Source organism: Calidris pugnax, unplaced genomic scaffold (assembly GCF_001431845.1).
Source record: "Calidris pugnax isolate Ruff unplaced genomic scaffold, ASM143184v1 scaffold225, whole genome shotgun sequence".
Classification (NCBI taxonomy): Eukaryota; Metazoa; Chordata; class Aves; order Charadriiformes; family Scolopacidae; genus Calidris; species Calidris pugnax.
The window spans coordinates 324,659-349,901 of record NW_015091072.1 but is presented as its reverse complement, the minus strand read 5'-3'; the positions used below and the strand labels follow the sequence as shown (position 1 = coordinate 349,901).

The 25,243-nt window shown below is 49.2% G+C and overlaps 1 protein-coding gene across 2 annotated transcripts; it reads left to right on the top strand.

The window, feature by feature from the left end:
- Positions 1 to 6,387: 6,387 nt before the first annotated feature.
- Positions 6,388 to 21,104, top strand: CD4 (CD4 molecule). 2 transcript variants are annotated; one of them, XM_014957121.1, is made up of 10 exons: positions 6,388 to 6,675; positions 13,684 to 13,815; positions 15,638 to 15,793; positions 15,879 to 16,022; positions 16,286 to 16,555; positions 16,996 to 17,358; positions 17,478 to 17,720; positions 17,811 to 17,929; positions 18,173 to 18,240; positions 20,737 to 21,104. In XM_014957121.1, exons 2-10 carry the CDS (start codon positions 13,755 to 13,757, stop codon positions 20,750 to 20,752), a joined length of 1,440 nt encoding a protein of 479 aa, XP_014812607.1. In that variant the 5' UTR covers positions 6,388 to 6,675; positions 13,684 to 13,754; the 3' UTR covers positions 20,753 to 21,104. The 2 variants fall into 2 exon arrangements, with proteins under 2 accessions (XP_014812607.1, XP_014812606.1); XM_014957120.1 differs by lacking the exon at positions 20,737 to 21,104 and adding an exon at positions 19,528 to 19,895.
- Positions 21,105 to 25,243: the final 4,139 nt, after the last annotated feature.

Genomic DNA, 25,243 nt, shown 5'->3' with positions numbered 1-25,243 from the left:
CTACGTCCAAGTGTTTTGCATCCAAGATTTCTGAGGGATTTCAAATGAGTGGCTAAATAAGTGCTAGCGAATAGTGTAAGCTGACAAGCAACTAGAAACAACACATCTGTTGGGCTCTTGGTACATTCTGCACAGAGTTTTAAAAATAATAAAAAATGAGAACCAGATCTTGAATTATCTAGGGCACGAAGGCACGCTGAGTTTTACATCTGCTTGGCAAATTGGTGGGAACGATATCAGCACCAGCTCTGCAAAAACGGTTCCCCATGCCTCCCTACTCTGCCTGCGTTTCTTCAACGCTTCGACGCAGCAGTAATTAAAACCAAAATCATTTTGCCTTCCAAAGGGTCCCTCAAACCAAGCTCCTTGCGGGAACGCTGTTGTTGTAGGTGCCACCCACTGAGACCCAAGGTATCTTGGACAGTCGTTAGATAGTTGTTGGCTCTATCATGGAATCGTCTAGACTGGAAGGGACCTTTAAGACCATTAAGTCCAACGGTTAACCTAACACTGCCAAAACCACCGCTAAACTACATCCCCAAGCACCACATCTACCTGTCGCTGGAAGGGACCTTTAAGACCATTAAGTCCAACGGTTAACCTAACACTGCCAAAACCACCGCTAAACTACATCCCCAAGCACCACATCTACCTGTCTTTTAAATACCTCCAGGTATTTAAATTCAATCACTTCCCTGGGCATGCTCCAGAGCTGCTTCTCCTCGATTTCCATCTTGCTGGCCTGCCGGTTTGATGCAACTCATTCTAGCTCTCAAAGGCCACATAAGGTGTACCTCTGAAACGGCTGTTCCTCCCACCTGAAGGGACAGGTTTCGGAGGTAAGAGGACATAGGATGCTCTCTGTGTTTAGGAAAGACGGCAGGAGGTGATGCACACGGGCAGCTTTTGGAAGGACTTGGTATTTCTCATGAATATTGAGGTTTCTCATGTTCTTCTTTTACCAATACCGGGCCTCGTCTTCTCTTGTCACCAGCTCAGCATCCCCCATTTTTCATGGAAACCAACACAGTGTTTTGGACCGAGGAGGTCCAGGAGGAGGAGGAGGAGGTCCCCGAGGAGGGGAGCAGACTCCCCTCGAAAGCTTTGGGGGATGGCAGGAGCTCAGCCGGCACCTTCGAAATCTCACCCCGGGTGAGCACAGGCACCATGGGTCCCTCGAAGGGTCCCTCGAAGGGTCCCCCGAAGGGTCCCCATGCCCACCCCACCACTCGACCCCAAGGCATCCCGTGGAGCCGTGCTCCTCCATCACCCGTGTCTCACCGACGGAGGGCTGTCCCGGAGGAGGGGGGGGACGGGACACACCGCTGGGGATGACCAGCCCTTGGTCCCCCACCAGGGCTGCTGCTGCTTTGCCTCCTCCTTCTCTCCCTCCCCGGCAGAAGGTCCTCTCCTTGGCCCGGGTTCCTGCCGCCATCTAGTGTCTACGCACGGCGGGGATTTCCCGCCCACCCGCGCCCGTCTTCTTATCAGAAGGTACATCCATCATTCGCTCCTTTTTGTGCTGCGAACGCCCGTGACTCAGCTCTCCCGTGACCGGTTAGTGCCACCGGGACCGTCCCTGCCTTTGCCTTCAGCTCAGGAAGTTCAAGCAAAAATTCCTATTGTTACGACCTGTTCAATCCCACCTGGCGTTGGTGCTCTGAGCCTCACGCTGCTCCCAGGGCGATATTCCAGACCCTCTCTGTACTGATGAGACCCCATCGTAACAAATGCTGTCGCTAACTTCTCCCCCTCCCACGTGCCAAGGTCGCTGGAGCATCTCCCTGATGAGGAAAGGCTCAAAGAGCTGGGGCTCTTTAGCCTGGAGAAGAGAAGGCTGAGGGGAGACCTTATCAATGCTTTTAAGTATCTAAAGGGTGGGTTGAAGGAGGATGGAGCTGGACTTTTTTCAGTGGTCCCCAGTGACAGGATGAGGGGCAATGGGCACAAGCTGGAACATGGGAAGTTCCACCCAAATATGAGAAAAAACTTCTTTATAGTGATGGTGCCAGAGCCCTGGAACAGGCTGCCCAGGGAGGTTGTGGAGTCCCCTTCTCTGGAGATCTTCAAGACCCTCCTGGATGCAGACCTGAGCGATGTGCTCTGGCCAATCTTGCTTTGACAGGGGAGTTGGAATAGATGATCTCTAGAAGGTCCCTTCCAACTCTGACAATTCCGTGATTCTGTGATTCCATGATTACTAGTAAGAGAGTAAGTAATACCCACCCCATGCAGGTCCTGAACACCTCCCCCAGCCACCTCTCTCCTGCCTGATGCATTTCTGACACGTATTTAACATCGGCTTGGTTTTGTTTTGGGCTCACTTTAGCCCCTGTCACTTTTGGTGACACACTTTTGCCGCTGGACATTCTTGGGACTATCCCTCTCTCCAGCTCTCCTGAGCAGTCCCTGTCTCCCCAGTGTATCTGGCTAGTCTTTCCCCATCAGACTTCTCACCCCCACACACTAAAATACAGGGGACCCCTTGCTCAGGAAGAACATCTCTGGAGATTTCCTGATTTCCCACTGTGACCAGCAAATGAACCTTCAAGATATCTCCTTAGAGAGCCCTCCCTACCCAATTTAAGCTTCTGCAGCGAGACTCCAATGGCCTGCAGAGAGGGATCTCCTCTCAGCCCAACCTAGGAGGAGCCTTCCTCCTTTCCCAGGTAGGTAGCTGTGCTGGGGCAAATCACCAGGCCTCCTCCCCAGAAGGCTGGGTGTTTCCAGCTCTCCACATCTAGCATCAGAAACGCTCCTCCACCAGCTCAACAGGTGGCAGCTGTGCTGTTGCAAAGAGGCAGATCCTGGCCTTTGAAGTCGCTGACATTCAGGTGCCTGAAGACACAGGTTTTCATGCTGTGTTCAACACTTGGCCTTCTTTCTCTCCAGGACGGCTGAGAAATCACTAATTTTCCAGTACGCCTGGCTATCCTTCACCCATCAGAGTTCTCAGGCACTGACTTGCAGGGAACTTGGTTTTAAGGAAACCATCTCCAGAGTTTTCTTGACTTTCCTCTGGAGTCAATGAGTCTCAACATCTGATTTCTGAGGCCTTTTTTTCCCCTTTTTGACACTTTTCTCAGAGAGACTTCATGTGCCTGCAGACTGTGACCTCCACCCAGCATAGCCTGGCAGCCTCCTCTCTCCACAGAAATCTCCAAGAATCTCTTACTCACCAGCCCCAGTTTGCGAAAATATTGCTGGTGATGGGATTCGGGCAAAGAGGACCAGCATGGGGTGGGTGAGGAATGTCTCTGCAGGGGAGAAAACAGGGAAAAATGACAGCCACAAATTTTTCTGGGGGGGAGAGCAGTGTGTGATGTTCAAGCTCTTCTCACTCTGCTGCAGGGTCATTGTGTGATGCTGAATAAGCCCCACTTTCCCCACGGGTGCAGTACAGCAACTGTCCCAGCGAGGTGAGAACCAGACTCGCATGGAATTTAAAAACCAGTTAAATATTTATGAGAAATATTACATTCAGAAGAGAGACTGGCTGGCTATTATTATTCATCCCTCCTGGATTCTGATGTTTAATTAATGCTTGCAAAGTGCTTTGAGATGCTCGGATGAAAGCGATCCAAACACGTCACCGCACGCTGTGACCCTCAGTCCCTGAGGTACCTGTTCACCACACAGCTGTAGCAGCTCTGAGAGAGGAGACTCCCTCCTGAATCCCTCCTCTGGGGTGAAAATGGGTCTGAGTCAGGGGGCAAGCCCGCAGCGTTTGCCGCCTCAGACCCATAGCTCTGCTTCTCCTTGCAACTCCACAGCGAGTTCAAGAGCATTTTAGAAGCTTTGCCCCTTCAGGGAATGCTATTTCTGGTAAGTATTTGCAGTGACATAAACCAACTGTTTAAAAACAAGCCAGTGTCTTTGCATTACAGCATGCTGGGGAGACAAAAAGCAATCCAGAATCCATGCAAACTGAACCAGTGACCCAGAGCCCCAAACCCCGAGACATCAAGGTGTTACAATCCCAACCTGATTTTTCTCAGCTCTGCTTTTCCCAGGAAAGCCCTTCTATGGCAGCTAGGGACCAGAAGGGATATTTCTACTTGCAGGCACCCGTGAGAGCATTTTGAAGACACTGATGTGATGTCACAAGCTCTGTCAGGAGAGCCGTGTCTCAGAACAGGGCTTTCACAGGCTTTGGACATTTGCATCCATGCCATGCCATGCCATCCCATCCCATGCCATCCCATCCCATCCCATCCCATCCAGTCCTGTAGCCTGTATCCCACACTAGGAAGTAAGTTCCTGTCTCACACAGGTGGCTCTTTCCCTGTGATGGGATGGACTCATAGTTCTCCAAAGACACAACCAATGGACCAGTGGTTGCACCCAAGGCCTGATCAGCTCTGCACCTTTCACTCCTGGCAGCACATTATGAACCTCACTGCTGTGTCTGTCTGTCCCTGCTCCTCCAAAGCCTGGGTGCAACTCGCACCCCCATCCTCCAGACAAAGGGGCAAGTGACTGCAGGAGGAGAAGAGTGGGTGGCAACAGAGATGAAATCTCAGCCGTGTCTGGGGCTCGGTGGGTTTCCGCCGTCTTGGCTGAGGCTGGGATTCAGAGAGAGAGACAATAAATGTGGGTGGAAAACCACAAAAGCCCCCTCCTCCACCCCACAGAGAAGGGAAGCAGCTGAGATTCAGTAGCGCTAGAGCTTACCTAAGAGTAAACTTGCATTGGGTTTGCATGGCAAGGTTTTGGTAGCAGAGGGGCTGCATGGGTGGCTTCTGTGAGATATGAGCAGAAGCTGGCTCCATGTCAGTCAGAACTGTGTCCAGCCAGCTCCAAAACAGATCCACCACAGTCCACGGCTGAGCCAATCAGCAATGCTCGTGGTGCTTCTGTGATAATATATTTAAGAAAGGGTAAAAACCACTGAACCACTGCAGAGCAGCTGTGAGAGAGAGGAGTGAGAAAATATGAAAGGAACAGCCCTGCAGACACCAAGATCAGTGAAGAAAGATGGGGAGGATGTGCTCCATCCAGGCACTGGAGCAGAAGTTCCCCTGTAGCCCCTGGAGAAGACCATAGTGATGCAGGTTGTCCCCCTGAAGCCCATGGAGGTCCACATTGGAGCAGATACCACCCTGCAGCCCCTGGAGGAGTCTGTCCTGGAGCAGGCTCCTGGAAGGAGCTGTGGCTTGTGGAGAGGAGCTCACACTGGAGCAGGTTTTCTGGCAGGAGCTGTGGCCCATGGGAGACCCATGCTGGAGCAGTCCATTCTTGAAGGACAGTGTCCCATGCAGAGGACCCATGCTGGAGTAGTTAGAATGATCAAATCATAGAACATCCCAGGTTGGACAGGACCTTGAAAGATCATCTGGTACAGCCTCTCATGGGAAAGGGGCCCTAGATGCAATTATCTAGCACTTTGTCCATTTGCTTCTGGAAAGCCTCCAGTGATGGGGACTTTACCACGTCCCTGGGGAGGTTGTTCCAGTGAATTATTATTCTCACTGTAAAAGATGTCTTTCTTATGTCAAGATGAACATTAAGAACTGTAGCCCATGAGAAGGATACACATTGGAGCACTTCCTGAAGGAGTAGGGGAACAGTGTGTGAAAGAAAGAGCAGCAGAGATGAAGTGCAATGAACTGACCACAACCCCCACTACCCGTCCCCCTCTGACACTCTGTGGGGGGAAAGAGGGGCAGAACAGTCAGGTGTGAAGATAAGCCTAAGAAGAAAAGCCGGGGAGGGGGGGGGAAGGTGGTTTTAGTTTTGCTTTTATTTCTCACTATCCTACTCTCCTTTTAGTTATCCATAAATTAATTAATCTTTCCCCAAGTCGAGACTCTTTTGTCCATGATGGTTAATTGAAGAATGATCTCCCTGTTCTTATCTTGACCCATGAGGTTTTTTTCATCTTACCTTCTTCCCCTGCCTTACTGAGGAGGGAGAGTGAGAGAGCAGCTGGGTGGGTAGCTGGTGGCCAGCCAAGGTCAACCCACCACCTCTGGTAAAGAAAATATTCTCTCGTTTCACCCCAAATCCCAGCCATACTCCACAGATAGGTTCCCCTAACATACCATCAGGAGTTCTCTCTTCCTCTGTTATTACCCCTGTTCAACCCCTGGGGTCAGGTCCATGGCCCACTCCTCAGATGTGCCTCTGCTTAATGGTGGTGCAGGAGACAGGCTCGGAAACGGAGGTTGTCTTGCTCTTACAGAGTCTCAGAGGTGCGACCTAGGTCCGGATCTGCTCAGCTAACATGTTAATTGGTGAGCTTTCTTTGTCAGTAGAGCAGAACCGCTTCCCAACCATTCACTTTTAAGTTTCAGCCCCGTCACGGCCTCCCATCAGCTGCCATATGGCCAATAGGCTCTCTCTGTTTTACACACTCATTCTCCCCAGGCACTGCAGTACATCGCCTTCCGTTATGGTCTCCATTTCTGTTCACACCCAGAATTGAGATCACATGCATTTGGAAAATCACCATTTACCTAGAGAAGTTGGCGGATATCAGCAGAACCTGGACTGGCAGCAAGACCTTGCCGACGCTCCCGCTGGAGAGGAGGAGACATCAAGGCCAACGTCTGTTGAGCTGCTTTCTGAACATCAACTTCATTCTTCTTTTGTTTCAGCTGTAGCTGGGTGAGATCAATTACTGCAGGTGACAAACACAAGGAGACAGAAACACAGAGGCAGAGGAAAAAAGAGGTAAGGAAACTTTCTTTCTTTTTTTCTTTCTCTGAGAAAAGAGGCCAATCTGTTTTCGTTTTTTTTAATGTTACAAACTTTACGATTCCACACAAGTTGCTGTTTCGGCACAAATGGATTGGTTTTGCCCCACTTAAAGGTCTGATGTAAAACCATCTTGAACCTTTGACTCGATAATACTTCTGGCTGTGCAATTCTCCAAGGCCTTTTAGCTTTAAGTAAGATGTGTTTGTCTCCCTGGATTTTTCCTGAAAGAGGAGCTACAAAAACCTTAAACTGGCTCGGAGCCCGGGCATCTCACAGATCTTTCAAACCCATGTATAGGGAAAAATGTCAAATATGAGGGCCTGTCACTGATGACCGTATATCCCCTAGGGTCAGAAATGCACTGGGGAGCAGCCCTCCACCAGCTGCCACTTGCTATCACCTTCTCCACGTGCCCTCCGGGCAGGAGAACTTTAATCTAAAAAAAGCCTGAAAAATAAGAAGATTCTGGTCTCTAGCTAACTAGGGACGTCTGCTTTCATCTGTACGTGCTGAGACCGGAGGGGTCTGTTCTGCTAATCCAGGCTGACTGTCTCACTGCCTGACACCGGCTGCTGATGCAGCCCCATCCACTAGCTTAGGGCTGAGAGAGCAGTGTTTCTTGGAGAAAGAGGGATCCTTTCAACCTAAAGACACCAGGAAAGAGACTTGCCTTACCCTTCCACGGGCTGCCGCGCTGTTGAAAATGGGAGTTTCATTTCTGGTTGAATTTTTCAACTTTCAGGTGGCGTATCCTACTCAGCCTTCATCAAGCCACCCCAGATATTCCTCTACGTGCTGTGTTAAGGTTGAGCACAGGTTACTTAACGTTCTCTGCTATAAACTGAACAGTCCTCTTAAGTCGCTGGTGCACATTAGCCACAAATCATTTCACAGACTTTTCCTTTCCTCTCCCCAGTGTTTCACAAACATGGCTGCCAAAGCTGCCTGCAAAACAGCAGGGCTTGATTCATCTCAACTGAGCATCCGTCCCCTTCCCGCTCGCGGTTCTTGGGCACCCAGGGACACTGTCCACACGATCTGCCACAGCCTTGCGCGGGGATCCCTTATTCACCAGGGAAAATTAAGGAGGGATGTCTCCTGGGCTCCCTAGGTGTAACAGAGGCATTTTTGCTCTAAATAGGGCGTGTTATACGCCATTTTGCCATGCTGACCTTATCAATATTTATATAGACCCTTCTCTGGTCTGGGCTGCACATCAAGTATGGTAAGATCTCTCTGTTCCCACTTTGGAATCTGCATTAATGATAACTGAACATCATCCTGTGCATGCACATGGCTTGGGAGGGTGATGGAGGGCCTGCTTTCTGAGGGCATCTCAGTGCCTTTGCCAGTCATAGCCTCCAGCGGCTTTAGAAAGTCACCCCTGGGCTGTGGGTGCAAGCTGCAGGGTGAAAGGCTGTTTATGGAGCCAAAAAGAGGAGGGTTAGGAGGAAAGAAGGGGGTTAAGAGGAAGGGGAAAAGCTCAGAAAGCAAGTGCTGACATGCCCGTGAGGCAAAGACGGGTCTTGGCATCTCCTTAGGCTGCCGGAGGGGTTAAAGGCTGCAGGAATGGAACCACTTCTCATGGCCTCCAGATAGGTCCAGGCACACGGCTAGGCCATGGGGACTTCACAGCTGAAGAGAGCTCGGCTGGTATTGAGATGGTGGCCTCCTCCTGATGGTGGGACCTCTCTCTGTGAGGGATCAGCAGTATCACACTCTGGGCCCCATGGCCCCTGCCCCAGCATCTCCATCTCACAGCAGCTCTCAAGTCTGGCCACTGTTCTCACATGAAGGGCCAGAAGCACCCATGGGGAAATTGGGACAGGGTTGGCCAGTCAGAGGGGGACAGCAGGGCCTGTGACATGGTCTTCACTGCTATTGTCTCTTTGCTTTCTGATGGCTAATTTTGTTGCAGGGCAGGAACACCTCCCACTAGACCAGGTTGCTAAAAGCCTGGCCTTGAAGACCTCCCAGGGATGGTCTCTTACCCTGCTGCTGCTCACATATGTTTGCTTTAACATTAACAATCAATTTCAAAGAAACCGCTACTGTGTGAAGCTGCTGGCTCAGCTTTGCTTTAGAGGTTGAAAACTGAGGAAAAGAGAGGTAGGTCCTCTGTAGCCCACCCAGAGCCCCGCAGCTGAGCCAAACCCAAGGGGGGCAGCCACCTTCCCTCAGCTCCGTCCTGGCAGCCATGGCCAGGGGAAGGGCAGCCCGGCGGCCTCGGGGAAAGCTGAGGTGGGGGAGGCCTTGGAGGGGCGGATGGCTGGGAGGGCAGGGCCCCCCCACTTTGCCCCTGGCAGAGCGAGCTGCTGCCGCCAGATCAAAAAGAGCAGCCACAAAGCAAAGGGCGAGAGCAGAAAACAAGGAAACCGCACGGCATGAAAGAGGTGCAGGGGGAGATGGCCCCGCTCTGCATCACGAGCGGTTTCTGAGTTTTGGGGCTGTGTTTTTTTGTTGGGTTGGTGGTTTTTTGTTGTTGTTGTTGGGGTTTTTTTAAATTTCAGTTTCCTCCCGTGTCATGCCGGTGCCAGCCCCAGGGAGAGCTCTCTGCAGCCGTCGCCTGCTGGGGCTGGGTGCTGGAGAACAAGCAGATGTTCTCCAGGCCAGACCTGGTCCTGCAGGCATCATCCCCCAGGCTGCTCGCTACCTCAGCTCTCCTCTTCCTATCCCTCAGAGAGGCAGGGATTATTAAAAGAAGTCAAGAAGGAAATTAAGCCAGTTTAATAAGAGGGGGGAAGTTAAAATGAAATGGAAATCGATGTTCACTTGGGACGGAGCCCTGCTCCTCCGTCGCTAGACGTGCTAATAAATCAAGTATGCCTGGACTGTTTCATTGCACAGAGGCCAACTGGCATGAGATGGTCTGGGCTATTAAACTCACTTAACCTCTAAAATGAACTGGCTACGTGCCAGCCACCTAATGGGAGTGGTCCCTGGCCCCTGCTAACACCTAAATGCATCCCGGGAGTTGCTCGGGAGAGTGAGAGTTGTCCCGGGCCAAAAATGTGTCAGGAGATGTTCTAGCAATTTAACAGGACTGATGAGTGTGTTCCAGTGCCTGGGGACATTCCCTGACACCACTTAATTTATGAGTGCCACCAGAAGATACAGCTGGGCTGCCTGTAAGGAGGCTGCGGGTCTGCTACAGGCATCTGCTAATGAGAGCGACTTGCTCAGTTAACATAGCAGAGCCTTGCTCGCCGAGATCGGTAGACTCCAGAGTAGTGTTGCCTGTGATCTGACCTGGAGGGATGCAGAAGGAGGCAGAAAGGCAGGGGGAAAATAGGAAGTGGCACGCCTGAGAAGTAGAGATAAACCGGGAGGGAGAAAGTGTATGAAAGAAATCCTAGCTGAAGGCAACCCATTTTCCCCGCTGACTTGTAAGATGTAGGTGGCGAACGCCACGTTGTAGAGATCTGACACAGAAATACAAAGATTAGCGCAAATGAAGTAGGAATGCAGAACAGGTGAAACCTCAAGAAGAAACAGAAAAACGAAGGTGCATCAGCCTGCAGCTACCAAGATGCGCAAGGTCAGCAGTTCACCAGTCCCACGGTGCTCTGGTTGTGTGGTTTCACTCAGAACCCAGCTAGCAAGAAGGTGAAGAAAAAAACCGAAGCCATAAGATGACAGGAAAATAGAGATTCCCTGCCAAAACAAAATGATGGTGTGTGTGACTCAGCCATTTCATTAATTTTTACCTCTTCCAGTATCTTCAGGTTTTATAAAAAGTTGAATGACTTAAAATATTTGAAACCCAGCATTGACCTGGTTAATTTGTAGATACCACTTTAAAGCGGGGGCTGACTTTTCCTGCTGCTCCCACTGGGACCGGTGACACCAGTGCTCACAGTGGGGAGGAGGTTTCTTCTGTCCTCTCAGGAACGGATCCTACCCAGGGCCCTATGCCAGTTCTCGGTTACAGGTATTTCTTCGGAGTGAGATGCATACAGATGCCTTGCTCTTGCCCCTTTCTTTATTCTGTAGCGTCACCCAGCAAACTGCTTGGTCACTGCTACTGCATCTTGCTAGAAGTGGTCTCCAATCACACGCACCGGCTCCTTTGTTTTTTGCTGTTTTCACACAAAACAGCTCATGCAGATTATTCCCCGGGGATGGGATGGGTTTTTCGCTTTGCACGAGGCAAGCCACAAATCCTCTCTGACTGTGCCTTTGCGATCTATGCCTCTTCTGATGGTGCACATGGCTTCTGCCTAGCTCTTGCACCTGTATTTTTCATACGTGTGTACATCTGTCTGGCTGTCAGATTGTCGGTTATGCTGACCCGATCTCTCTGTAAACGTAGTGCTGATGTTTTCATTTACTCTTTGATAGTTTAATGTGCTCTGATCATTTAAATTAATTTCAATATTAAATTATCCTATTATATTTAATATTGCACACTGTACATATATTGTATAAAATTATTCTTATATTTCTTTTGAGTTCAATCCCATTATGACTCCAGCCTTCGATCACGCTACCTGTGAAAGGAGGTTTTTATTATCAGCTAGAGCTGAATGACTTTCCCACCAGTTATACTACTGACTTCTCTAAAAACTGGTGTGAATTTTTTGTTAGGAATCCAGAATTCCTTGGGCTTGGCTCTCTCCTCCACATCCCCACTACTTACCAGTTCTGTTTCTGATATCTGACATTCGCCATTGGAAGCATCCATAGTGTTTTCCCATCGTCCATTAAAACAGGACTTGGTTTGTTCACCTTGCTTCCCCCTTTCCGTCCCTTGAGCTTTGTCAGCTTCTGTCTGACCCTTCACTTGAGGAGGGTTTGAGTTTCGGATGCTTCAGCCCACATAATATGCTCTTCTATATTTGTTGGATTCTCCCCAGCCTTTGTTTAAAAATGTTCTTATCTTATATGTCAGCAGCCAGGTTCTGGTTTAGTTTAAATGAAGCCTCTCTTGCTTTAGAGCAAGCACATGCTTTCTGTACAGCCCCCTCAGTGCTCCCCAAGTTCCCTGCTTCCTGACGAGCCCATATCCCCTTTCTTTACACTACTTTCTCTGTCACACGTTGCAACTCTGGCACTCCGCCTCATCCTACGCATGTTTCTAGAAGAATTTCCAGCTTTGAACTTCCTGCCTCACATGTTAAGCTATGCCCGTAAGACCTTTTCTGACCTTCCCGTATCCTGTCGGCGTTTGCACAGCACCCCCCAGCTCCCCTTCACAAACCTGGCATCCTCCAGCCTCTGCCTCATCCCGACCACTGCTGTGCTTGGAGGTGGGATCCTTCTAAGTTGCCCCAGTGCCTCGTCAGCTGGATCCCTGGTACCTTGAGCTTCCCTTCTTGGCTCAGCCACCCCGGCCGCAAGAGGTCCCTTGGAGGTCTCTGTCTGAGGGATGGTGGATGCCTCCCAGGGACAAGTCCTCGTAGGACTGACATCTTATACAAGCAAGAGAAAAGGTCCGCCCCAAGGGCCTCTTGGCATGGGGAGTGCCTGCTTTTGGAGAAGCGAATCATAGAATCATCTAGGTTGGAAAAGACCCTTGGGATAGTCGAGTCCAACCATCAACCCTACTCTACAAAGTTCTCCCCTATATCATATCCCCCAACACTACATCTAAATGACTCTTAAACACGTCCAGGGATGATGAATCAGTCACCTCACTGTTTTCTGTTTGCTTCCCAGACTGGTTAACCTGCTTGGCTTCCTTTTTGTGATATATGCCTTGGTTTAGAGCTTGGTAATCTCCTCGCAGCAGCAGCCATGTTCTCCTTCACCTTGTCAGCCCACCCAGCTGCACCTGATACCAGCACTTGGTTTCTGCTACAGTCAGATACTTCATCTAATTTGATAACTCACCTTAACATGACAGTTAGCTCCCAGTTCTCAGTTAAGATTCTGTTACCATCAATGCAACTTCTTCTTTCTGACCTCATTCCTGCCTTTTCCCCAGACTTTCTGTTGAATAGTGCTGGGAATTCAAGCAAGTCTTTCCAATAACACCAGACTTGGTGGTTATTGAGATTTTTAAGGTAAGAAATAAGCAGACAAAAAACAAACTTAGGAAAAATATTAATGAGAGCCTTAAGATGGCCTTGATCATAGAATTCCAAAGTTGCACAGAAATATTTAGATGGCAAGGGACCTCTGGAGGTTTCCAGTCCAACCTCCTGCTCGCAGCTGGGCTGACTCTAAACTACAACACATTGCTCAAGGAATCTCTGCACATCTCCAAGGGTGGAGGTTGCCTGGCATCTCTTGGCATCTATTCCAATGCTAAATCACCTTCAGTGGGAAGAAATTTTTCCTGGTATCTAGTCAGGAGTTCCCTGCCTCCACCTGTGGCTGCTGCCTTGTGTTCCTCTCCCATGCACCTCTGAGAAGAATCCAGCTCCTTCTCCTAGGTAATATCCTTTAGTTAGAGGGAGACTAAAAAAAGACCCCACCTTGGCTCTCTTCACCCTGGCAAACCTAGCTTTCTGTCTCCTCCTGTATATCACGTGCTCCAGTCCCTCACCGTCCCAGTAGACCTCCATTGGACTCTGTCCCATTCGTTGGCATCCGTCTTGTACTGGGGGCCCAGAACTGGATCCTCTATTCTCGATGAGACCTCAGGTGTGCCAAATAGAGGGAAATAACTGCTTCCCTCATCCTGCTGGCTGTGCCCTTGTTAACGCAGCCCTGTATGTGTTTAGCCTTAATTGCTGCAAGAGCGACGATAAGCCACCATAGAGAAGTAAAAAAAGCACTGAACTCCTGGCAGTATAAACACCTGCAGTCCAGTGAATGCCAGAAACCTAGGGATGAGTAAAATCAAACACTTAATGCCAAACTCTAGAGGGAACACTGCAGCTGGATTCTTTGCTGAAACACGGGGCTCAGGTGACTTTACCGACGAGTTTCCACTTTGGCTGCACCGAAGGATGGTGGGTACTGAGTGGGAATGTGGGCCTCATCCACCGAGGTCTGAAAATCAACTGCCATTAACAGAGCATTTGGATCTTCCAGGATAACATCCCTTGGCAGCGACAGCGTTTCCAGCCCTGCAGTCCACAGCAGGGAGGAGCGTTCCTGCAGCGATGAAGACATGCGGCACAGCGGCGAGCAGCACGCTTGCCATCTTCTTGGTTCTGCACCTGGGTGAGTCCTCAGCTCCACGAACCTTCCCAGTTCTTACAGCCTTTCCACGACCCTCACAACTTTTTTGGGGTGTTTTCAGGCTCCTCCCGATCTGCCACATAACAGACCTCACACGGCTTAGAGCAGGCTCGTTCACCAGCGATGCAGCTGTGACAGCCATCTTCTTATCTTGCCTGGCCCACCTGCACTGCCCAACAGCTCTCTGGGAGGCCATGCAGTGGAGATTAGGACAGAGGGGCTAGAAGCTGAGGGGCTCCCTACATCTGTACCCTGTTATTTCAGAGGCAGCAAGCACAGCTCAAGCTCTGGGACTGTTCCCAGCCTGCCTGCCGAGCCTGCCAGCCAAAATCTGGGTGTGTGGAGCATCACCAGGTTTGGGGAGCTGCCCTGTAGGGATGCAGGAGTGAGTGCATAAGGGTGGTAGCACACCAGCGTGTGACTCGGACAATGTTGCCATGAAAGAACAAGACCACCCGCTGGGGAAGGCATTGTGCAATTCAGAGTGAAAGTTCACAAAAAATTGTATGAATATGAAGAAATGCTTGATGAGGGACTTGTCCCTTGGGCAGAGCCATTTCCTGAGCCAAACACAGCCCAGATCCTGCACGCTGAGCACAGAGTGGAAAATACTGCCCTCCGCACTCCCTCCCTGGCACTCCCTGGGCAAAATCTTGTGTGCTTCTCATCACAGATTTGCCTTTACAAATGTGATGCTACTGGTTTTCTCAGTTTGATTGCTAATGTTATAAGATTAGGTGGACTTCTAAATGCCCATTTTCCAAGAAAGGAATAAGGTCAACCTTTATTCTCTGTATTCTCAGGCCCTCAGCTTTGATTCCTCTGGTTGCAGAGGAAAGCTTGGAAATCTTCTATGCACCTTAGCACCAAAAGCAAAGCAAAAGATACCAACACTTACTAATAGCATTTATAATTCCACATTTTAAGACAAATGCATCACTTTCTGTGGTCCAGTGTGTGATTATTGAAAACCTGTATTGGCGATGTTGAAGATTACCCATGCCCTTGGAGGAATATGTAACTTGGAGAAAACCCTCCATTAAATTCACAGCAGTGAGGCAGAAGACCACAACCCCCTTATTCCCAGTTGTACCTCTGGCACCTCCATCTCCTTCTTATGACCTTCTGCAGAAATCCTCTTCACAGTGAAGGAAAGGAAGTGGTTCTTCCAAGGCACCACTCCTAATGTTTCTTCAACCTTATACATCCTACTTCTTTTACTGTCACACAGCCCTCATCCCAAGAACAGGAACCTGGCATTAGGCCAGCCCCCTTGTTTCTTTTTCACTTTGTCCTTTCTTTTTCCTGGATTTTATGTCTTGCTCCATGCACAAATTGGAAGAAAGGGCTGAGCAAATTTGCCAGTGCTGCCTCAGGTATTGACCGGGGAGTGAAGGAGGGCTGGTCTATGCTGTTCTGCCTTTGCTACCAGTGGGATAACTACTAACTTGTCCAATGGAAAAAGGTTGTTTCACTAAAGCTGTTGACATCTCAAAATTGTAAATGGTGGTGAATCCACCACAACCACTGGCATTTTCCCTGTTTCTGAATGTATGTGAAACAGAATAGCCGTCAGCTGGGTAAAGAGCCCAAAGTGTACGGGAGGGAAGTTATGGAGCTCAAAAAAAAAAGGGATTGATGAATGAGACAAAGGAGTGTAAAATTCAGAAACTGAGGATAATCTTCCCAGTATCTGGAAAGCAGAGGAGAAATGTCTGCATCTTTCTGGAGGGACGGGAAGTATTCACTGAGCCACCCTTCAGAAAGTGAATGTATGCCTTTTTTGGTGGGTATTGTCTTTCAGGTCTGATCCCCATTATGGGTGAGAAAAATGAAATACAGATTGGGGTCACAGGCCAGAGCGTGATCCTGAACTGCAAAGGGGTACCTCGTGACCCAGGTGTGACCTGGAAGTACTCTAAATCTGTCATAAGGATGTGGAGAGGTAGCTCTTTGAAAGGTAAGGCTTCCAATTCATCACCCCTTCTCCCCAGTATATGGCTGAGAAACCTCTTTCCTCCTAACCAAGCTTATTGTTTCAAAAGGCAAAGCTACCATGAGCGATCGATCTGAAATCATCAATAATAAAGATCTGAAGGTGTTGAACTTGAAGCTCTCCGATGCCGGCAACTACACCTGTGACTATGGCTCTCAACCAGTCAGTATCATCTCACTGCATGTCTTTGAATGTGAGTGATTAGAGGTCTTTTATCCATGGGGAGGTGAAGGGGGAGGAGACCGGGAGACTGCAGATCTTGGAGACACATCTCTGCTGGGATTCTTTATCCAGCTGCCATTTCTTCTGGCCTGTACCATAATTTAAACAGTATCATAATTCATTTCTCCTACATCTCCAGGACGCAAAGTTTTCCATGTTCTTTTTACTGTGACACTTGTCCCTCTCTCGCAGGATGAGGAGTTGACTTATTGGCTGCACTTTTTCTCTTTACAGTGACAGTTCCTTCAGGTGGGCACTTTCTGCCAAATGATGCCCCCGAGCTGATTTTAACGCAAAATCCATCCCATCCCCTACCCGATCTCGACATCGCATTGTTTAACAGTAACAATAGGACAGTAAGACCAAAACACTTTGAAAAAAAGACCCGTGAAAAATACATACTGACGTTAGAGGAACTAAAAGCTACGGACAATGGGACCTGGAGGTGTCGCGTCCATTCTCCATCAATTAATGATAACATCACCTTTGATGTGAAGGTATTAGGTATGCAACAACAGAAATGCAACTCGCACACGGGCTTAGGAACCAGTGCTCCCTCCAGCTCATGAGATGAGCTTTTACTTTCCAGCATCCCAAGCAATGGTGCCCCAGGGTCCATCTCCCAGGGCTTCCAACACTGCAGCTTGGGGATTGCTCTGCTGCCTGCACTCTGTCCCATGCTTGCTCCCATTTTCGTCTCCAGGCTTGCCCTAAAAGATCTCCCTCTCCCTGGGGTCTGTTCTTCTCAGCCCTGGTGAGTTTGGGATCTTTGGCTCTTTAAACCTATCATCAGACACTAATTGTTTATGGTCCCTGGGTATCTTGTGGCTTCTCTCCAAGTCCACTTTTAATTGAGCACAGTGTGTGTGTGATCAAGGGTGGACAGGGGGAAGTGTAGCCATTGCTTTCCCTGTCTTGATATTCCTTGTCTCTTCTGAATTCAGGTTTTCAGAATCCAGATTCTGAAAGAAAGTATGCAACTGTTGATAGCACTGTCATCTTGTCATGGCGTCTGAACTTCCAGAAGATAAAATGGAAAGAAGGTTTCACAGGACACCTGAAATGGACACAACAGGAAAATGCAGACCCTATTGAGCTACTTGATTTCAATGTCACAGCACGGGGAGAGAAGCATGAGACCCAAAAACGCAGCCACTTTCGTTTTGAGATACCTGAAAGGAAAGCTGAAAGCAACATAGAAGTGAAACTGCCCAAAGTCAGCTTTGACCATTCTGGGCAGTACCAGTGCCAGCTGGCGTACGACAAAAGACACACACAGAGCAAGATAGAGCTGGTGGTGATGAAAGGTGAGAAAAAGAGAAGTGGCTCAAGAGTTGAAGAACTGCAGAAACCTGGAAGCCCCAAGAGTATGAATGGCCCTCTCTTCCCATCCTCTCACTCACATGTCCTTTTCTTACCTTCACAGTCTCAGCTAACCCTGCTGGGCCACTCCCCAGAGGGGCCAAGATGACTCTGATCTGCCAGGTCTCTAGTCCACTCCCACCCAACGCCCACTTGCTCTGGGAACGTGTGAACGGGACGCAGGCAGACGTCAAGAAGTCAAAGCAGAACGAAGCAAAAGTGGAGGTGAACGTGAGCGCTGCAGGTCTGTGGAGCTGTCGCCTCGTAGAAGACGAGGAAGTGAAGATCAGCCTTAATTACTCCGTGGGTATGGGAATTAGTATAACGTGCCTGCCTCCACTCAAAAGCCCTAAAGTTCTTTTTGTGTCTGTCACTGAATACTTTTCTCCTTCCGCAGAGGAGGCTCCTGTTTGGATGAGCTACGTGGTTATCGGAACAAGTATTGCAGGCAGCGTGCTGGTGTTTGGTCTAGCGTGCCTGGCCATCATCAGTGGCATAAGCTGGCAGCGGAGAAGGGTGAGTGCCCTGGTCCCTGTGAAAGGTGAAGAGATGACAAGTCTCCCCAAACCGTAGGAGGAGTCTGATTTTTCTCTTTGGGTGCAGGGCAGAACAGATAAAGGCTCAGTCCTTAGACACACAGCAAATGGTTAGAGATGGGCAGTCTGCAGATGTCAGACTACCACTATGGCTACCACTTTAGAGGAAAGCATTTGAAGCATGAAAATATCCAATCATTATTTATCCCTTCTTTCCTGGCAGCAACGGGCAAAAAGGATGATACAAGCAAGACAATACTTGCTGGAAAACAAGACGTGCCAGTGTCAACAGTAAGTGGCAACGAGGGCATCTGGAATGGGCAAAGAGTCTGTTTTCAAGACAGGGGAGCTTGATGGTCGAGCGGGGAAAAATGGAACTTGGGTCTGCTTAGTGCTACAGTACAGCTGCATTTCATCATTTTCAGCTCTAAGTCATGTTTAAGAATTATGAGCTATATTTAATGAATTTCCTGTTACGCTCCAAACCCATGTTAGCACAGTGCTGGGAATCTTCTGGGCAGAGAGTTTTCATTTGAATTACCTTGATGTTGAAGAGGAGTTGGCCAGACCCAAGCACTAGCTCCAGAGCCCTTTGTTGGGTTCCACGGTGGATCTGGGACCTGGATATTGAGGTTGTGGAGGTGAAAGGCACAGAACCAGGCTCAAGGATGAAAGCTAAACTTTAAAAATTCATGATGTCCATAATGTGATTCCAGCTCTGCTAGCACAGTGCTGGACTGCAATTTGTGAAAATTGCCAATAACTTCTTGGGGCGACAAGGAAAAAGAGGAGAAAAACACAGCACACTGTGAACCATTCCCTCTCCTAAAAGCCTCAGGTGATACGAAATACACCATCATGTCCTGGCCCTTTTCATGGGAGCAAGGATTTCTCAGCTGAGTAGCTGCCTTTTTCTAGGTCTTTAAGCTTATTCTGATATCAGGCACTGTAGCAGCTGTGAAGAAACACTGGTGGTTATTCTATCACTGGAAATGGAGGGCTAAGATGATGCATGAACTGCTTCAATGAATGCATAGGTACAGAACTGTACTTCTGCTTCATTTTCACTGGTGATGGGCAAATTGTGACACTTTTACTTATTTTATTTTCACTGTCACTGAGAATTCAGTGAGAATTGATTTTCTGGTGATGTTTATTGGTGAATGTTACTTCATAGCTGGGGCGCATATGCGGTGAAGAGTTGGTCAGCGCAACGTGTGTCAAAGAATTCACCTTGTTTTCTCCTACTTTTTATCAAGGTTAAAAAAAATCATCCCCATAAGGAGAGGACAAAGCCCGTACAACTGCACCAAAAACTAGACAAATCTGTGCAATACAAGTGCTGATACAGTTGTTCTTTAACTCTCTCTGCCAAGTAAGCAGCTCAGTGTAACTGAAACCTAAACCGCAGCTGTGTGGATGCACAAGTGACTGTTTGCATCCTCAGCTCCAGGGGCGAGCAGCCATTTTTTACACTAAGCAAAAAACATAAGTGGGGGTTGGCTGGCTCTGAGGGTGACTGAGTGGAGCCTCTCACCTCTCCAGCACTGGTGCTCACATAATACTTTTCTCTTGCAGCCGGCTGAAAAAGTAGTATTGCAGCACTGGAGTCAGAAGGACTGATGAAGTCTCTGCCTGTACCTCAACACCTGCCAGCCCATAATGCTCTGTGAATCCATCTCCCTGCCTCCTGTTCTGGTGTAATTCTTTATTCCTTCATCATTCCCCCAGTCTACTGCTGTGGAGGGATGCTGTCTGGCTAGGAGCCGATGGACAAGACAAGAAACCCTTAAGGGTGAAGATTGACCCTCAAGTCTGTAATGAGAGATACTGAATAGAATATATATAAACACATAGAATATATATAAACACAAACTATATATATATATCTCACATATATGCTTGTATTTTGCTCATGCACTTGATTTGACTTTCCTGTGGAACCAATTTTATGTACTTCTTTTATCTGCCTGAGCTACAATAAATTACTTTGGAGTTGGGTTTCTTTCTTTCTTTTTTTTTTCATTCCCTCTCCTAAAAGCCTCAGGTGATACGAAATACACCATCATGTCCTGGCCCTTTTCATGGGAGCAAGGATTTCTCAGCTGAGTAGCTGCCTTTTTCTAGGTCTTTAAGCTTATTCTGATATCAGGCACTGTAGCAGCTGTGAAGAAACACTGGTGGTTATTCTATCACTGGAAATGGAGGGCTAAGATGATGCATGAACTGCTTCAATGAATGCATAGGTACAGAACTGTACTTCTGCTTCATTTTCACTGGTGATGGGCAAATTGTGACACTTTTACTTATTTTATTTTCACTGTCACTGAGAATTCAGTGAGAATTGATTTTCTGGTGATGTTTATTGGTGAATGTTACTTCATAGCTGGGGCGCATATGCGGTGAAGAGTTGGTCAGCGCAACGTGTGTCAAAGAATTCACCTTGTTTTCTCCTACTTTTTATCAAGGTTAAAAAAAATCATCCCCATAAGGAGAGGACAAAGCCCGTACAACTGCACCAAAAACTAGACAAATCTGTGCAATACAAGTGCTGATACAGTTGTTCTTTAACTCTCTCTGCCAAGTAAGCAGCTCAGTGTAACTGAAACCTAAACCGCAGCTGTGTGGATGCACAAGTGACTGTTTGCATCCTCAGCTCCAGGGGCGAGCAGCCATTTTTTACACTAAGCAAAAAACATAAGTGGGGGTTGGCTGGCTCTGAGGGTGACTGAGTGGAGCCTCTCACCTCTCCAGCACTGGTGCTCACATAATACTTTTCTCTTGCAGCCGGCTGAAAAAGTAGTATTGAAGCACTGAAGTCAGAAGGACTGATGAAGTCTCTGCCTGTACCTCAACACCTGCCAGCCCATAATGCTCTGTGAATCCATCTCCCTGCCTCCTGTTCTGGTGTAATTCTTTATTCCTTCATCATTCCCCCAGTCTACTGCTGTGGAGGGATGCTGTCTGGCTAGGAGCCGATGGACAAGACAAGAAACCCTTAAGGGTGAAGATTGACCCTCAAGTCTGTAATGAGAGATACTGAATAGAATATATATAAACACATAGAATATATATAAACACAAACTATATATATATATCTCACATATATGCTTGTATTTTGCTCATGCACTTGATTTGACTTTCCTGTGGAACCAATTTTATGTACTTCTTTTATCTGCCTGAGCTACAATAAATTACTTTGGAGTTGGGTTTCTTTCTTTCTTTTTTTTTTTATTTTTGCAAGCTGGACTAAACTTTTTCCAAGGCACTCTCATCCGGTTCAAATCCACATTTCTCCCTTTCCTGCTAGGATTGGAATCCTGATTTCTCGCTATCTATCTCCCACCATGAGCCTTCCTTAACTCACCATCCCTCTGCTTTCCTTGAAACCTGTCCATCCTCATTTGCTTTTCCTGGGCAGTCTGAGCCCTGCAGTGTCATGGAATCATAGAATTGTCTAGTTGGAAGGGACCTTTAAGATCATCTAGTCCAACCATCATAAAATCATAGAGTCATCATAGAGTCATAGAGTTGTCCAAGCCGGAAGGGACCTCCAAAGGTCATCTAATCCGACCTCCCCACAGTCAGCAGGGACACCCCCAACTAGACCAGGTTGCCCAGGGCCTCGTCAAGCCTCACCTTGAATATCTCCAGGGAAGGGGCCTCAACCACTTCCCTGGGCAACCTGTTCCAGTGCTCCACCACCCTCACAGTGAAGAACCCTCTCCTAATCTCCACTCTAAATCTGTTCCCCTCCAGCTTGAAGCCATTGCCCCTCGTCCTGTCACTGCAGGCCTTTCTAAACGGTCTCCCTGGAGCCTCCTCTTCTCCAGGCTGAACAACCCCAGCTCCCTCAGCCTGTCCTCGTAGCAGAGGTGCTCCATCCCCCTGATCATCCTTGTGGCCCTCCTCTGGACCCTCTCCATCAGGTCCATGTCCTTCTTATATTGAGGGCTCCAGACCTGCACACAATACTCCAGGTGAGGTCTCACCAGAGCAGAGCAAAGTGGAAGAGTCATCTCTCTGGACCTGCTGGCAACGCATCTTTTGATGCAGCCCATCAGCCTAGCTCTGATAAAAAGCCATCACTAAACCATGTCCTCCAGCTCCATCCCTCGGCGTGTAGTCTTCCCCTCTCCCACAACAAACCAATGCACAAGTGGTAACACTACGAGCAGCGGGCTAATTCAGGACTAATTTTGTCAGGAAGGCAGGTCAGGATACCAATGGCTTCTGGAAATCAGAGGCTGAAGAAGTTGTGAATGTTGATGGGAAGAAGGTGACGAAGCCATTTCCTAGGAGAACAAACCAGCCTTGGACTGTGCAAGCCTGAAGAGTGCAGAGAAGAGATGCTTGTGAGAAAACCACCGAAAAATGGCTCCTTGCTGGCTCAAGGAGAGGGGAAGAGGGAGCAAAAAGCCCAGGACATTTAGGATGGAAGTAAAAGCATGTTGCAGAGATGTTGCCAGAAGGTCCTGAAAGAAAAAATACTGTCAAAATATGTACACAGAAGCCTTGTGTTTATAGAAGTTGCTCTCCTGTCTGCTAGCGGCGGGTCAAAAAGGCCTTGAGGACCTACAGCTGCCACTGGCTGGGCTCCAGGTCTGTTCGCCTGCGCTGGGCTTGCTGGGGAGAGGCAGAGAGGGGCTCTGGGCTGTGGGAAGGGCTCCCCATGGAGGAGACCCCCACCCCTACAGGACCCCCATGCTGGAGGAGGGGGTTTCTCTGTAGCAGTCACACCAGCATCTCGCCGTTGCTGAGGGTGAAAAGGCAGGTGGCAACAACGGCAGAGACAACACCTGTGAGATGGGGGAAATCTCCCCACACACACACACAACCCCATCTCACCCCTGGAGTGGGGACGCAGCCCCCCCAAGCAGCTGTGGCAGCAGGTGTGGGCCACCAGCAGGGTCATGCCGACTCCTCCACCATCCTCCTCACACAAACAGGAGTGATGAAGGCTCGTGCTAACATCCTTTTCCTTCCCATAGCTTGTACTCGTGCACCAAAGCTCCACTAATTTTGGAAAAGCCCTGGTGCATATCCCAGGTGCATGCAGTCACTGCTCCTGCTCCTGTCCTGCCCCTCAATTGCCAGTGTCACTTGGGAGCCAGCTGAGGCCCATCAGTCTGCTAACCAAGGCATGGTCAGGGCTTAAGGAGAGGTCAGTTCTGGGAGCTGTATGAGGGAAAATGAGCACAGGGTCAGTGGTGGTCGATATCACGATCATGATAAAGTGCTTGGCGTAGTCACCTCAACCAAAACCAACCTCTGCTCCTGCAGTTCAGACCCTTCTCCTCAAGTCTGCTCCTCTTTCCACTCACACAGGTGTCTGGAGCAGAGGGATTGTCCTGTACCACCCGATCCCCGGGTGGGACAAAGCAGCAAGCTGGGTGAGCATCCACCATGAGCTCCTCTGGCACTGCAGCCATCTCCAGCTCACCCGAGGCTCTGGCAGCTGAACCAACCACCTCTGTACCTAAAAACACAAGCCTTGATTTTTTTCAGCAAGAGGATCATCCTGTGGGTGCAGGACCCTTAGCTCAGCAACCCCAGTTCTGCTCTCTTCCAAGGGCTGGAAGAGGCACGCTGAGCCCTCACAAGCGACCAAAACCTGTGTCCCCACTCACAGCTGGAACTGACCTGCAAAGCATGGTCAGGCTCCTAGACCCACCATCGATACAGGAGGTCCCTCCACCTGCTTCCAGGTGGCCTGGTTGGGGTTACAGTGGACGTGATGGTGTCATGGGGATGTCTGTAAATGCACAGCTGTGTCCAGAGATGCACAGCTTCCAGTTATCCCATCTGGATAGGCATAACAAGAATGATAAGCCTTCCTCAACGCTGCATACTTCCTCAGTAGGTCTCCTGCTCTCAGCAATCATGACCCTGCCCTACTCTACTTGAAACTCACCTCTAAGCACAAACTACTCCAGGCTCCGAGCTCATAAATCTCCTTTTTTGGCAGCTCTCCTGTCTGTATCTTTTCACATGACGACCTTCTTTGTTCCCTAGATGCACAGGCTGCCCTGATTGAGAGAAAAGTCATCCACAGAGCGAGTCCCAGATGGGCTTTGCTTTCCATCTGAGCGTAATACTAAAAGCTTCAGTGTGGGCTTCAAGACAGTACGGAGGTGGAGGTTCAGACCGGATAAGAACAAGCTTGCACAAAACAAAAGACAGAGATGAGAAGCCAGGTGTCCCTATCAGATCTCACTTTTGTGTGGTCCCTTCCTTGTGGTATCCCAGGCCTTTAACAGGCTGTGTTGCACGTATCCTGGTCCTCCTTCTCAGGAGGCATTGAGGAGACTTCTCCCTTTGCTCAGCGCGGTGAGGGTGTATCTGGGCACAAACTTGAGTATAAGAAGTTCCACCTAAACATGAGGAGGAACTTCTTTACTGTGAGAGTGGTAGAGCACTGGAACAGGCTGCCCAGAGAGGTGGTGGAGTCTCCTTCTCTGGAGACATTCAAAAACCGCCTGGATAAGATCCTGTGCAACCTGCTCTAGGTAGACCCACTCCGGTGGGAGGGGTTGGACTTGATGATCTCCAGAGGTCCCTTCAAACCCCATATGATTCTATGATTCTATGATCTGCAATGGAATAATTCCTCTGTGCGATGCAAACCACAGTCTTGTACAACTCTACAAAGCAGCAAACACAACGATGGACATATTTTACCGTGCGGTGACAGCTCATCAGAGTAGCCCTGAGCTGATGGCAGGACTCAGAAGGACACGTGTGGCAATACTTACAAAATGACAAGGGCAGCAAGAGCTCTGTGCAGTGATGTGGAAACGTCACAGAAAGCAGAGAGTTTAGAAAAAAGTGAGAAGTGCTGGTTTTCCCTAACGTGTTGGTCTTTCTTGGTACTCCTGCTCTCCACGCTTCTGGGCTGCAGAAGGCAAAAAGCACACGCTCCAGTCCCTCGGAGCCACCTACAACGCGTGGTCCCCTGTCAGGACCCACAGAACCTGCTTGGAGGGTCTCTGGAGGCAGCTGAGGTGATGCTGCCCTGCCCGGTTCTGCTGAACCAGAAGCGCACGGGTTGAAATAACCTCGTCCCAGAGCCCTACCTCCCCAGGCCCCTCCTGCTTCCCAGTGGATTTCTGCCCTTGGAGCGCGAGGGGAGGCGGTGGCCGGGTGGATGCTGTCAGCCTGGATCTGCCGAGGCAGTCCATGTGACTCATGCTCCCCGCGGGCTCCGCAGCCAAAGCACTCGCATCCCTCAGCCTTCAGAGCCAAATGACCCTGCCTCTTTCTTCGCCTGTTCCCAAGGTCTCCAAGGGAGGAA

What these genes read in the sequence shown, in the direction of transcription:
- CD4 (XM_014957121.1), top strand. Translation starts at nt 13,755, where the DNA reads ATGAAGACATGCGGCACAGCGGCGAGCAGCACGCTTGCCATCTTCTTG. An exon ending in CTTCTTGGTTCTGCACCTGG is followed by an intron (nt 13,816 to 15,637) that starts GTGAGTCCTCAG and finishes ATTGTCTTTCAG; the next exon opens with GTCTGATCCCCATTATGGGT. An exon ending in CTTTGATGTGAAGGTATTAG is followed by an intron (nt 16,556 to 16,995) that starts GTATGCAACAAC and finishes TTCTGAATTCAG; the next exon opens with GTTTTCAGAATCCAGATTCT.